We start from the raw sequence: 15,378 nt of genomic DNA on the forward strand, positions 1-15,378 counted from the left end.
TTAAGACCTTTTTGCTTTTCCTGACTTGCTTATTGGACGATGAAGGTCAAGGGGAAGAGATCCAGGTATTCGTGTTTCGCGGTTAAAGCCTCTCAGACATACATATCCTGCAATACTTGAGAAAAGTGAATTCAATTGCATATGTAATACGTACATTAGTGTCAAGGTTAAAATTTTTGTTTTATTTACATATAGACAATGTAAGATCTTAATTATTTACATATATGTACCTCTTTAATTGCCATATATATATGTTCTTATAAACAGAAGATCATGTCTCTTAGTATTTTCTGTTTTTAGTTAAATTTGTTGGTAGTTCTCATAAGAATGTTGAATATATATATATATATATATATTAATGAAAAAGATATAATATTTATCAGGATGGAAACTGTGGCAAATAATTGATGCAATTATATATATGAAAGAAATCAGTTCATACCTCTCCAAAAGCAATTCTGTACTTCTTTTGTGGACATCCCTGAATTCACAAAAGACACTCTATTAGTGGCGGAGTTGGGAATTTGAGGAAGGGCGTGCAAACTTTCTTCTCATATCAGTTGTGTTGAAGGTGTGCAAAATTAAATATACACACATAATAACTAATATTTCACCTCTATACAACACATAATTTGTCGGAGTAGGGTATGCACTGGACCACCCTTCACCTCCGCCCATGTACTTTATAATATAGAATTATCCAATTTATGGCATTTTCAGCTATTTAATTAAACAGCTATTGGTGTCTTTACCTCTAAATATTGCTCTGATGGAGGTACCACAGTAGAGGGTCTTTCTTGGCAAATTCCATATCCATGTCCTTGGAACTTCAATTGGTTGTTGAGTGGACTCTTCATCTGCAAAAACCTGCGTAAATCACATTATTAGTATTTCTCGAACAAATTAATTAAAGACTTAGATGTGAAATGGTTGCATGACTGAGCATGAAATGAAGAATAGAAAGTAAAATTCACCTCATTTACTTGGAAGTATGTTCCATTGAGTGGAAATTTTCCCTTATTTGCTGTTCGACACGGAATCTGAAGATGATCTTATGAGTTAGTTTCTACTGGATAAATAACTATCCAAATAAATTAGAATGTGAAAAGTTTTACAAACACGAGATATCTGATATCCCAATCCAGGAGAAATCATTAAGTCCTAAAAAAAATTCTCACCAAAAGTGTCCCACTAACAGTCTCAATATTGTTTCCTGTGCCTACATTTGATGCATTGATCTTGTTTTGAGTTTCATCGCAATTACAGGATTCACACTTCTCTTTTGTAGGTTCTTCTGAAGCTGCATTTCATGTACGGTACAGAAGTGTGATTATCCTTCATAGACCACATTTTGGTGCTCTTTTTTTACAGAAATTTAGTCCATTCAAGTATATAACTTTTTGGGAAGTAATGACCTGGTGTCCTAATAGCAAGTAGATATGGGCAAGGGTCTTCCGGTTCTCGTTTCTCTAGCTGCATTCACAAGCTTTAGTAACTTCACCAAATCAAAAGGCATGATAAATAAATCATTTCATTCATGTTGGTAACCTGACTTACCCCTTCTAACAGAGGATGTGAATCTGGAAGTTCATAGCTGCAGCGCGTAGAAGAAATAAATGTTAATGAGCAATTATTTAAACACTTCACCATTTTCTTCGCAATCTTCTAGAATGGGCTTCCCCTTTGTTGCACGAAACTTCTTCCAATATAACATTATTGCAGAAATACTTTCTTATATCCATTTTTCAGCTCAATAATAAGATTCTTAATGTGCTCACATAGACTTCCCAAGTAATGTCATTTAAATGGTGAAAATAAATGAAACGTATTACAAAACTTACACTTGGTGCTCTGTCCTTAATCGACCCATATGCTTCAATTTAGGCAGTGGTGCTTCTTGAGTGGCGATGACCAAAGCTTTAGACAAATCGGTGTCTTTTGTTGAGAGATCATTCTCATATATGTAACTTAACAAATTTTCCATGAATGCCTGGCTATCAAATGTGATGGTAGGTATGTCACTGGCACAATAATCTTCAATATCTGTTTCTCCAATACATTCAAATGCTGGATAGGTTATGAGCTCATTCTGGTGATCTCCGGTTGAATGTTGCAAATTCAAGGTTTCCCCGAAAGAAGAAACAAGCTGGGCTTGAGAACTGTCAGCACATGAGCATGCACTGTCTACTGGTACTAAAGCAGTATCGACGTTTGCAGAGCTGTTTTCCCCTGGCCCCGGGGGAAGTCTTGCACTGCATTAACGTTCAATAGGTTTACTTAGGAAGAGAATATTGTACTGTTTCTACATATTTCTATCAAGCTGATTTAATTTCTGAATGTTCCAGAAGAATATCATCGCAATAATTTCAAAGAGAACGAAGAACTATTATTAAGTTTATCTGGAAGTATATACTTAGAAGCATCAACTGTAGAAAGATATAATATATGGGTAATTTCAGCAAGAGAAAACCTTGTAAAAGCACTTGCAAAGTGTCTACATTCTGCTTTCATTGGACATGCATTACAATTTGGGCTTGATTTTGTACAGAATACCTGTGTGCAAACAAATTACAGTCCCAAAATATCAAGAAAAGCAATTTAATATTAATGAAAACTAACAAACCTTTCCGAAGGTAATCATCTGATGATGAAATTCATATCTACAAGCAACCACAAAGGAATACAGAATGATTGTCACTAATATTCTGTCAGAATAATCAACTATTAAATTAAGAGTATATATCTTTAAGTCTGAAGGTGAGGTTTTCTCAAGTCGATCCTTACAGTGTTAGATAATTGAGTGTGCATAACCGTGGCCAGAGATACTTGTGAACATCTTTGACGTCCGGATACCTAAAGTATGACATTCAGGATCATGGATAAAAACTTGCAAAATGAAAATTTGACAGCATCAGCTGATAAATACAAATTCTTACATATTCAAAAGATGCATCTCTTGTCCTCTTGGAAGTGGTTGAATAGGTATCCAACCCAGTCGTACGAGTACTCGTCCTACATTTGTATCAACCTAATGAAATAATGAGTGTTAATGATAAAGCTCAGAGACCACATTAACACGTTTTTACGATATAAACTTACTGGGAAGGCTTGGTGTTGGAGAGTTAGCAACCTTATGCATTCCACACTTTTCACTCCCAAACCATAAATGCTCAGTAAGTACTCCCTGCAAGAAACAGATTTCTCGATCAACTACACTGTCAAATCTCAGTTAACTTATGTGTTTCCTATCTCACCAACTATCCAAATTTTTCGAATTCATACAAAAAGATAGTGCAGACATTACTTAGCCTTTTCTGGTTCAACTTCTCGTAGCCATTCTAGATCCACATTCCCTTGTTCCAGGATCAGGCGGTTGATAAAATTCTGCATGTAGTGAGCAGTTAGTTTATTACAATGCTGATTGATTGCCGAGTAATTCTTAGCCAAACTTTGTTAACCTTAATTCTTAGTGCAAGCTTTTTGTCCATTCCCCTTTGCATGATAGCTTTCGATACTTGATCCGCTGTTGCAGCGTGGACTGCATGCCAATCAATGGCATCTAACGTGCTATCATTTCTCTCTTTGGGATTAACAAATGAAGATGACTTCCTCATATTTTCCCATTCAATGGCTTCACTTTCCAAGTCTGCATTCTGACTTTTCCTTCTTAAGATTGGTTCAGATTGCTGATTTTTGGTCTCCTTTTTCTTCGCACCCCTTTTCGGATTTGTTCTTCGGATTATCCCCTTGTTCTTAATATTAGAACTTCCTTTTGAAAATTTCTCCAGCTTCGTCCCATTTCCGTTGTGGAATGTTGATTTGAATCTGACTTCATTACAAGGATATTGAGCAGCAAGGGACATGAAAGCAGAGCTGCAAATGCATCAGCATAGAAAAATTGAGATTACTATTCAGATTCTTAATGAACACATTAATAGTCAGTTGTGAAAAGTTCCTTGCATACAATCTTCAATACCTCGATAAGTTGTCTGCGACATTTTGAGCCAGGAAAACCCCAGCCACAGAATCTACAATTGAACCTTTCCACTGAGAGAACTGTCTATTACCTGTCAATATATAATCTGCCCCCAGTTATATCTTCGTGAAGACACCGACTAAACATATTCTCTTTACATGATAATGAAAGAAAATGAAATGTTTGCTCATCGTTATCTTACTTATGCTGATAAAGATGTACTCTCATTGCAGATACCATTCTTTAACATCGACAAATTACATTTACCTGGTTCTTGTCATATTTTATTCATAGGGAAACACTAAAAGCCAGAAAAGATTATAATCAGAGCCTTAGTTAGACTTTCACTAAGAGAAATTTCCAAGAAACACGTGAACTTGTGGAGTTGTGGTCATATCAAGTGATGCATAAACAGGCATTTTGATACTTCAAAAGATGAGTCTTTAATGAGTAACAGTGTTTTCATCTTTGGAGATACAGTTTTGCTTTGACGATGTTCTCGATGAATTCTTTGTGCAATGTGTACGTTACAAACAGTTGGCAGTAGTTTTTCTGCTTGCATTTGGTATGCTAGAGTGATCTTTCTATAATGCTCTAAAGTTTTCTGGTGGCTTCACTTTATGAACATGTGCTAGTTTGCCAAACTTCTATGATATTTCTGTTTTCTTGAATTGGTGGAGTTACATATTTGCTATTGTTTTCATATGCTATGTACATTTGTGACTTTCAGAGTTGCATACAAGAAAATAATTAGATCATAGTTTGATACTGAGTTTAATGAAGGAAAGAATCATAGAAAATCTTAACTAAAATACAATAATAAAATGATACCTTGAATAAGATGCATGCGAGAAATGAATGATATCACCCGTCCATGGAACAATGTCCTCTCGATTTCCCATCTTTCATCACACTTTTCAGATTTGCAGCCTTTGTGTTCCGGTTTTTCCATCAGAAATTTCCATTCTCGTATCGTCTCCTCATCAAGGATTACTTTTGTTCTCAAGATCATTTTGTCTGTGTCACTAGGTGTTTCATTGGTTGGAACTTGTGCATCTTTCTTCTTGTGATTGATTTGAGAATTCTTATTATGTTTCACTATGAGTCCACTTTTACTGCTAGATTCTTGAAGCCTTGGTTTCTTGTGAGGACTATCCTTTAAACCTTTAAAAAGTTACATCAAAGGAAATATATAATTTCTTGTTAAATGTTATGTCACATGATAAATCCAAGTAAGTTGTATAACCACACAAATCACTGTCTTCATTACCTTTGGTAGTAGAAACTGTTGATGTTTTCCGCTTCTTGTTCTGCCCTTCCTGAAAGGATGGCTCAACTGTTTTGCACTTGTTATATCTCTGGTTCTTCTTAAATCGTTGATTGTACACCTGCAACGGATAATTAGTAGCATAGTTTGGATTAGAAACAGAGAAGATGACAGTGGAACAACATTTGTAGTAGAATCATTTGCCTGGACAGGCTTGTTATGCCCTTCAATGAATGGTTGAACTTTTTCGCACTTGTTACGTCTTCTATGGTACACCTGCAACAGAGAGTAATAGCATACGACAGTGAAACAAATGAACATTTGCAGGATCCACAGTGATGAATAGGGGAAAACTTTTACTTGGAGAGTCTTGGAAGGAACTGATAATGAACGAAGCTTTTTTGATGAGCATTTTTTCGAGCCTTTGTATCTGTCTTTTTCTTCATTATCTGCTGGAAAATAATTCAATAATATTCTCCAACAGGAATGACTATATATATATATATATATATATATATATATAGGAACAAGCTCAATGTTGAGATACTTAATCATCAAGCACAAAATCTAATTTACTTGGTTCATTAAGCAAATCACAATTGAAGTCATTACCTGCACCCAAGCTAAGCCTTTCCTTTACTATTTTCCGTTGACGAAGAAAGTACCTTTTAACTGTCAAAATGCTCTTCATTAGTAAAGCAGAATAACATAATCCCAACGATAGTACAGAACTTTTCGAACTTATTTGCTTAAATAATCACCTGCTTCCGAACTAAATATCTCCTTTCCTTTCCTTGGTCGAAGCCAATAACTATTATCTGTGGAAAAAAAGACATTTACTATGTAACTAAACACATTGAACTGATGAAACACCAAAAGAAAACAACAACAATGCTACAACCAACCAATCAATAGAATTCATCAATGACATAATACATAAACAGACATTCAAACTTGGCCACAACTGGCAACTAAACACTCCAATCTGTCCTCAATGTGTCTCATGGACACCTAACCCTAACGTGGCACATAAACTATGGAGGTGTCCAGATAATCATTTTGTAAGTTGGAGTGTTCAACTAGCACTGACACAATGGTGACAAGTTGATGTGCATACTCAAAATTGGAGTGCTTACTTATCAGTTAAGGCCAAATTTAAGTGTTTGTTTATGTATTTTGTCTTTAATCAATTAAAACACTCATAACATTTGATGCATGTGATTTCAAACAATTAAAGTTGAGAAGTAATAGTATTTTCTATGCAACAACATGACAGGGGAATTGAAAACTAATTAATTCCATCAAGTCTCAAACTAATTAACATCAAAAATAATAATGTGCTTACTGTGTTGAAAGTGGGACTCAGCCTCTAGCTTTACCGGGGTCTTGGTTACCCTTAACCCATCTTTTTCTGAATCTTTTCCCATTTGAAATATCTTTCTCTGAGTTTTAACTTAAAGAGAAAAAAAAAAAGCTTTGTACCATTAGAAGTGATACATGCAATATACATAAACAAGAGAAATTCATCCATTTGCAATATTTGTATAGAGACTTTAGCCAAAACAAGCATGCATGAGGATGGATGATGGTCATTCAATTGAAGCAGAAAAGGAATGAGATAAAGAATACCAGAAAACTGCACAAGGAAACTGGAGGTGATGTACTCTTTACTAAGTCTTGGAAAACAGAGAATGTAAACAAAGTGGGACAAATAAAAAGGCTTGGTGAGGTACTGTAGTGTAACAAATCCCCAAGACCATGTACTCATTGCATCATGCAATAAAAACTTACTCTTGAATTTAATTTATTGATTGAGTTGTAACTTATGGATTATTACACCATGATTTGATAATACTTCTCTTGTTTCAATTTATTTGTCTCGTTTTGATTTGTTAGGATAAGAAAACATTTTTGAATTTTATGGATTTAAACTAAAAATATGTAGAATGTATCAAAATGTCATTTAATCTTGTGGTTTTAAATATGTCAGGTGAAAAATTAAAACTAAAAAGTTGTCGAAAAAAATATTTTAAACATGTCTTAGTTTTGACTTGCAAAGAGTTTAAGAAAATAAAGAAATATTTTTTAATCTTGTGAAAGATAAGAGTCAAAAACACACATAAACTATTCTTTCTTTTTTTAGTTTCATACCTAAACTGTTGAGAGTATGAGTTTCATACCTAAATTAGCACTTATTAGTTTGAGAAACACATCTCTCTTTTATTATACTCTCATTATGGTGTCTGTAATACACTATCTCTTTTATTTAAAGAAATTGTCAAATCACACTCCACATGGACAAAACATTTCATCTCGATAAAAATTAAATAAATTATTAGTATTAGTTAAACTTAAATATTAAAGTAGAGTAAATTTTAGGTTTAGCAAGCATAAAAATTATATTTGTATGCTATAGCTACAATTTGCATAATTACGGTTCATAGCAAATTTTATGTTTGCTATGGAGCATCAAATTTGTATAAATCCCAGGCAGCATCTCATTTTGTATAAAACCACATCAATTGTATATGTATATCGGCTAGATAATTGTATATATGTAACTACTATGTATATGTATCAATGATTGTATTTGTATATTTGCATAAAATTGAATTTGTATACAATTGAATCGAAATAAAATATTTGTATATCAAATCTCTCTCTCTCTCGCTTTATACAACACAAATTGTACATTATAATTTGTATAATTTGTGTTTGTATAAAGTGAAAAAGAGAGAAAGGCAAAAGAGAACTGGTAAGGAAAAATTTGTATTTGTATAATTATAAGTGTATAGGATGAAAATATATGTATTTGTATATACAGTTTTCTCTCGCTTAATACAAACAGAAACGCATTTTACACATTTGTGTTTGTATAAAGTGAGAGAGGCGAGGAAGATTGGCGAGTGAGATCTAGGAGAGTGGCGAGCAAGATTTATGGGGAGAGAGGTGATGGCAAAGTGTATGCTATGAATTAGAATTAAATGAAACTTTGGTTATAGCATTTAATTTGAATTCATAGTTTGCTATTTGTATACAATTTTCCCATTAAAGTATTACTATTCCCTAAAAAAAACTATAAAATAAAATATAAAATATTTTTTTTTATCCCACTCCATCACTTCCTCTCACCGTACTTCATCCCCTCCTCATGATAGTATTTTATTTAAAAAAAAAAAAAAAAAAATTCACCCCACCCCACATAACCCCCACTTCCAAATTGTTTTCTCGTTCCTTGTTATATATATATATATATATAAAAAAAAAAAATTACTTGCAGCAAGACTTTTATAAAAATAATTTTTTTACTTCTGCTATATTCAGTACACAATTAGAAAAAAAATTCTAAAAATATAGGTACATATCTAACACAAAACGAAAAAAATGTAAAAAATAAAAATAAAAATAAATTAGGAGCTGGGGTTAGATGGGGTGGAGTAGATTTTCTTTTAAAAAAAGGGGGCTGGGGAGGGATAAGGTTTAAAAAAAATTAAAATATTTTACAAAAGAAAATTAAAAAAATAAAGAACTGGGGGTTTGTCGGGGTGGGAAGGAGGTGGTGGAGTGGGGTGAGAAATATATTTTAATTTTTTAAAAAAAATAATTTCCTTTTTATTTTGGGATAGGAATACTTTAATTTTTAGCTTTTAACTAATGTTAATAGTTTATTAAATTTTTGACAAGGTGAAATATTTTATCCATGTGAAATGTCACATGGCAAGATTTTTGCAAATAAAAAAAGAGAATGCACCACACACACCATTGAGGTGTGTTTCTCAAACTAATAAGTGATGGTTTAGGTATGAAACTCACTCTCCCAATAGTTTAGGTATGAAATTAAAAAAAAAATGGAAATATTTTAGGTGTGTTTGACACTTATCTCAATCTTGTGGATTTAAACTAGAGCAACTTTCACATATAGCCAACATAAAAATCATATTTGTATGTTATAGCTATAGTTTGCATAATTGCGCTCCATAGCAAATTTTATATTTGCTATGGAGCTTTTGATTTGTATAATTCGCTAGATACTTTCAATTTTATACAAATTGTTTAGTCTTGTATAAATTCATTTATATATTGTAATTTGTATAATAAGATTTGTATTTGTATAATTATATGTGTATATGACGAAAATATATGTATGTGTATTTGTATTTGTATTTGTATATACACTTTTTTCTCACTTTATACAAACACAAACGCATTTTTTACATTTGTATACCGAATGACTAATTGTATATCGAAAATGGCTAATTGTATATCAAATCAGATTGCATAAAAATAGAATGTTTGTTGCGAATTACAAATGAAATAAACTATGGCTATAGCATTTAATTTGAATTAATAGTTTGCTATTTCATATAATTTTCCTTTTAAACTAATGTATCAGCATGTTATTTAATCTTGTGGTCTTAAATATGTCAAGTGACAAAGTGAAATCAAAGAGTTGACAAAAAAGTTCATTCAGCAAAAAGCATAAATTTTCTAACATATTAATGAATTATGACTTGATTTATAGTTATAAAACTCCGTTTGAATTCTTGATCTGAACTTTTATTCTCAATTTATCAAAAATGGATTCATATGTAAGTTTTAAATTTTGAAAAAAATGAATTGTGTATTATTAAGTAAATGTTAAATAGGTTTGTTAAAAATTATATAAATAAACTGATGATTAAAGTTTGTTCTTTATGATACATGAAATTTATGTTTCAAATTTGAGTTTATTTCAAATATGTATCAATGAAAATTATCAATGATCTTTAAACTCTTCAAACCTATCCAAGTCAAATATAGTATATTGGTAAACAAGATTTTAAAGAATGTGCGAGGAATAAGAAAAACTTTCTAAATCAAATTCATTTCATATTGTGTCAATAATATCATTATATAGTAGCATCAGCTAACTCAAAACGAACTACTTGACTAGTTAGTTATGACAAACTAGGTAGAAAAACTGAAGTACCTTTTTTTTTTTTACCTAAACAACTTTTATCTCTCAACACTTCTCTACAAGTTAGATGGTGCAAAGTAGAGGTGTACAATGAGTAAGATAAATTTATCTTAACAAAACAATGAGTAAGATAGATAAAAAGTGACCTCAATTACTCATATTGGTATTAATTAGTTTTCACTCATAAGCAAAGAAGATGATGTATAGAAGATCTGCATGTCAAGATATAAATATTAAACAAAAAAAATTGTCACTAGTTTTACATACATTCCGAGATCAATATTGATTCAACTTATTAAAATAAATATATTCAAACACATTTATTATTTTGAAATTTTTATTCAACTTAGTTATTAAAAAATGACTATACATAATTCTTCTACCAAGTATAATACCTCTAGGTTCAACATAATGGCAAACCAATGCCGCACAGAGAAGTCATTGACAATATTAGCTAGGAAGCCTTGGAATTGAACTTAAACCAGCTATTGAAATATTTACACAATGAAGAGAGATATTAGGAGGTTATATGGTGAATTAAGTAGTTAGTATATCATCACCTATTATTTGATTATATTATGGCAAAAGACTAAAAAATTATCCGAACTCAATCACAAAAACGAAAATAGTAGTTAAGTTGAAAATTTTTATGTGTACTGAAATGAAATGACTAAATCTAATTTGAATATTCGTCAAACATCTTGTGTAGGGACTATATATGTAATAAGAATTTTCATTTTTCTTTTAATAATGCTAACCATTTGATGCGATATAATACATTTGTTCTTGTTCTCAAAAATCTTATTGCTATATAATAAGTTTTAAGTAAGTTAATTCAAAATTTTAGAATATGACACAAAGTTCACTTTCATTTAACTAAAAACTTATAAATTTGAAAATAAAATTTACTATATTCTTAATGTCATGACTATAAAAGGAAATAATTAATTAGTCTAAATCTTAATTATAACTTTGTAATACATGCATATAGTAGTAATTTTTTAGTGGTTATAAAGAGATAGAAAACATGTATGCGCTTCGCGCGATGTAATAATAATTTAAAATAATTTTATTTATAAATTACCTCTTCATGAAATATAATTTACAATACTTCAAATTTATATGAGCTTTTTCTTTTGGTCGAAACCGTTAAATTCATAGGTTATAATAGTATGGTATTTTAATATTTTTTTAATATATTTGAAATGATATTTCATTAGACTACTCTATTTTAATAAATTTTCATTCTTTAAGGAGAAATAAAATATTTGAGTGATAAATATTTATGCCTTTAAATTTACAATAAATAATAGGAATAAGTGGAGTAGGAAAGTTTGAGATGTTTAAATTCTTAAAATAAATAATAGAAATTAATGAAGGGAATAATAATTGGTACATTTTTTTAATAGTAATAATAAATAGAAATATTGTGAAAATTACAATAATAAAAAAATAAATAGGATCATTGGCCAAAGAGAGGTGTCAAATCACTTTTTTAATATTTAGTTTTATATATAATATGTAGATACATATAGATTTTTCATTCTTCATGAAGAAATGAAAGATTGGAGTTAAATATTTAGGCATTTAAATTTACAATAAAGAATAGGAATATGTAGAATAATAAATTTTGAGACATTTAAGTTTTTACAATAAATAATAGAAATGAATGAAGAGAGTAGTAATTGACACTTTTTAATAATAATAATAAATTAAAATATAGTGAAATTTATCAAAAGAATAAGAAAAAATAAATAGGATCTCTGTCTTCTTTTTAAAAAAAAAACGAAAGTATTGCATATAATGTTTTTAGTTTTTTTTTTTCTTAAGAATTATACAAGTGCCTTAGGAGGGATTTTGTGTGATGTATGTTAGTATTTGCTTCATTGTAATGCATGTATGTATACAAATGTTGCACTATTGATCACACCTAATGTAAATGAGTATGAATGATTGACTGTAAGCCATGAATCAACACTTGATTATATGATTATGAGAATGTATATTGTGTTTGTGATTGTGGCATGTTGGATGGATCGGGTGTCACGTTCCGACACACTAATTGAGATCGGATGTCATGTACGGACATACATATTGGAACGGGTGTCACGTTCCGACACACCAACTTGGATCGGGTGTCACAATCCGGCACACTAACAGTTTCGGTATGGTTTTCCATGAGAGGACCATTGACTTGTCATACATGTGTATTATTGAGAATGTGGAATTGTACATTGATCCTGAGATGATAACTGATATTGTATATGTTCGGTATATGTGTGTTTACTATGTTGTAACTACTTATGTATGTTTCACTTACTGGAATAGCCGCGTGATTCTACCAGTACATTGTGGTTGTGTACTGATATTGCACTTGTTCTTTCTTTGTTGAGTACAAGGCATCTTCAGGCGGCTACAGACATACCTCGTTTAGGAGATCACTGATCGAGATCAAATTCAAGGGTGAGCCAATCCTTCTAGGCTACCATGAGTTCTTGTTATGTTTAGTTCATTTCTATTCGGACTTAGACTAGTACTTTAGATATTCTTATGTTTAGTTTGGGTTCCACTCATTTTCTTAGACATTGTTGAACTTTAGAGTTTTGGTACATTGACTTATAGATTTTAGAGGGTTTTCCGCAATGTTTGGTAGTGATTTTGTTTAAAACTTCAGAGTTTATGGGAGCTCCATTTTATTTCTGCATTTAAACCCGCTTCCATATCTTTAAATGTGTAGTTTTGGGGTTAGTTGGTTAGTAGTAATGGTTCTCCCACCGGAGGGTTAGTGTGAGTGTCAATCACGACGGTTTAGGTCGTGACAGGGGCGTAGAAGAGAAGGGGTGGAAGAAGGTGGGGCAATTTTGATTTTAAAATGCATTTTAAATTAATTGATTAGTGTAATGAATTTTTAAAAATATTTAAGAAAAAGGGTGAATAAGCAAAAAAAAAAAGATTAAAAATTAATGATGTGGTGCTTACATGATTGTGACGTGGAGCTTACATGGCTATGATGTGCCAGGTGAGAGTGGTATTCTACTCTCAAGGTTGTATTTAATTCACTTCAAAGATGTTAAGGGAGGGGGGTATCTAATCACCCGTGTAGTTTAAGTGCTAAAGCAAGTTGTGCTTCTAAATTCAGGAGGGATTTTATGTATTTTCTCTAATAAATATATAGAATAATATTAGTACAACACTAATTATTTAGACATTAAAACTTTAACTATTTTATCTTAATTGAAATATTTTTTATTTTTGTGCAATGGATTAACAAAAGAAATTTAATTAACTTGAATATTTTTACATATTTAAAGTGTTAGTATGATATAATTGAAATGTTTCTTGAAAAGATAAAGTCATAGTTCTAATGTATATAAAAATCAAAATCGAACAAACTATAATTACCAATTTTCCATATCACAAAATACCAAAATCAAATTTTAAAATACCAACTTGATTAAAAAAATGAAATGATCAAATCGAAATAATTGTACAGTCATTTCATGTTCTTTACTGAATTCATTTCAATCCAATTGACTTTGTTCTTTTTATTGTTGTTGTCAGTGACTTCTAAAGTAGTATTTTTTTATAGAGAAAAACAATGAGTACATATAACTAAAAATTATTTAAAATTGCATAATGATAGCTCAAACACTAATGAAATCAGTAGAACAATCTACATTGACCAATTAATGTTTTGAAATTGAAATGAAATAAAGAACAAAAAGTGGCATGCAAACGATTTTTTTTCATGATAATTAAGTTAGGTGAGTCATGTTATGTTAGATTAGCTGATGATTAATCTCGTGTTTCGTATTAAGACAAAGTAATAAATCGTATGAGGGAAAGCATAATTAGCATGAAGTTTGTTTTAGGGATTTCAAGTTAAAAACAACATTCTCGTGTTGTTGAGATCAAACGCTTGGTTGAAATGGTTGGTTCATGTGAACTCAATAACTTTTATATTTATTTCATATATGTACTATTCCCTCTGTCCTAATTTATGTGCACATTTCGGATTTCGAGATTCAAACAACTCTATCTTTGACCGTAAAATTTTCATATATCTTTTAAATATTTTGAATTATCAATTATTGGGACTTATAATACTTTTAATGTAATTTACAAATATATAAATTTCATTTTAAAAAATTTGAAGATTTCATGAGCAAATTCTCGGTCAAACTTAAACTGTTTGACTCTCGAAAAACGAAATATGCCACATAAATTGGGACAGAGGGATTAATAAATTTACTAAATATTGACTGTAAATTTAGTTATTATCGTAATATTAACTTGAGGTTACTCTAGGAACTCATAAACTTTAAATATTGAATTAACCTTTATATAAGCATATTTTATTTTTATCCTTTTCTCGTTGTTTTTTTGAAACTCATTTAAGAGATACTATACCCCTCAATTTTGACATTTAGAGCTGATAAAACCCTCGTTATGAAAGTGATTTGTATATACTCTTACTGTTATACAAAATGACTCACATATACCCCTACCGTTACAAAAGAAACTCATATATACCCTTCATCTAACGAAAGTAAAAAAGTTAGTTTTAAATTTATATTTTTTACTTTTAATTTTAAAAAAAATCATGTAGGGTCATATATGAATCCTTCTAGTAAAGTATCAAGTATATTTTTTTATACATAAATTGTTTTTTGACTTCTTTGATTATCATTATTTGAGTTTCTTATTCTTATTTTATTTTTTCCTTTCATTATTTAGTGTAAAGAAAAAAAAATTAAACTAATTTCTTTCGGCTATTTTATAATTAAAACTAGTTTTCCGCTATATTGTAAATTAGTTTTTCTATTTGTAAAAAATATAATTGACACTTGTTTTTTCATTCTTTACCATCTCTTTCGGACCCGTATCAATCACAACAAAAATATTGATCGCAAAATAGGCTATTTGTTAAAATGAATTATACACTCACGTGGATTGACTGAGTTGGTTCGATGATCAATTTTCGTCACTAGCAGTCTTCTCAGTTAGAGTTCGTGTGATTAGTATCTAATGTATAATTTGCGAGCTATTATGCATGAATAGATTTATTCAATACGTACCTTTGGATAGCGTGGTGAATTTCTCCAAAGTTTCAAAAAAAAAAAAGAATTATACAATCATATTTTGATGTGGTGAATGAAGTTACTCCTCCTCTAATAG

General features: G+C 30.6%; 1 protein-coding gene across 1 annotated transcript; it reads right to left on the minus strand.

Annotated features, from left to right (window-relative positions):
- Positions 1 to 6,670, minus strand: LOC125855782 (DNA glycosylase/AP lyase ROS1-like). Its single transcript, XM_049535485.1, has 23 exons — positions 6,589 to 6,670; positions 6,005 to 6,061; positions 5,856 to 5,915; positions 5,604 to 5,695; positions 5,448 to 5,519; positions 5,247 to 5,364; positions 4,808 to 5,140; positions 3,977 to 4,067; positions 3,459 to 3,873; positions 3,305 to 3,384; positions 3,100 to 3,184; positions 2,937 to 3,028; positions 2,785 to 2,853; positions 2,624 to 2,660; positions 2,471 to 2,553; positions 1,842 to 2,252; positions 1,558 to 1,594; positions 1,416 to 1,473; positions 1,179 to 1,300; positions 975 to 1,040; positions 753 to 867; positions 443 to 481; positions 1 to 107 (listed from the first exon to the last, which is right to left on the minus strand). The coding sequence occupies exons 1-23, from the start codon at positions 6,668 to 6,670 to the stop codon at positions 1 to 3; spliced, it is 2,721 nt and encodes a 906-aa protein (XP_049391442.1).
- Positions 6,671 to 15,378: the final 8,708 nt, after the last annotated feature.

This window comes from Solanum stenotomum, chromosome 2 (assembly GCF_019186545.1).
Source record: "Solanum stenotomum isolate F172 chromosome 2, ASM1918654v1, whole genome shotgun sequence".
In the NCBI taxonomy this organism is placed as follows: Eukaryota; Viridiplantae; Streptophyta; class Magnoliopsida; order Solanales; family Solanaceae; genus Solanum; species Solanum stenotomum.

Coding starts and splice junctions, on each gene's coding strand:
- LOC125855782 (XM_049535485.1), bottom strand. CDS start 6,670: ATGGGAAAAGATTCAGAAAAAGATGGGTTAAGGGTAACCAAGACCCCG. Junction 4,068..4,807: donor TCGCATGCATCTTATTCAAG/GTATCATTTTAT, acceptor ATATATTGACAG/GTAATAGACAGTTCTCTCAG. Junction 3,874..3,976: donor GTCGCAGACAACTTATCGAG/GTATTGAAGATT, acceptor ATGCATTTGCAG/CTCTGCTTTCATGTCCCTTG.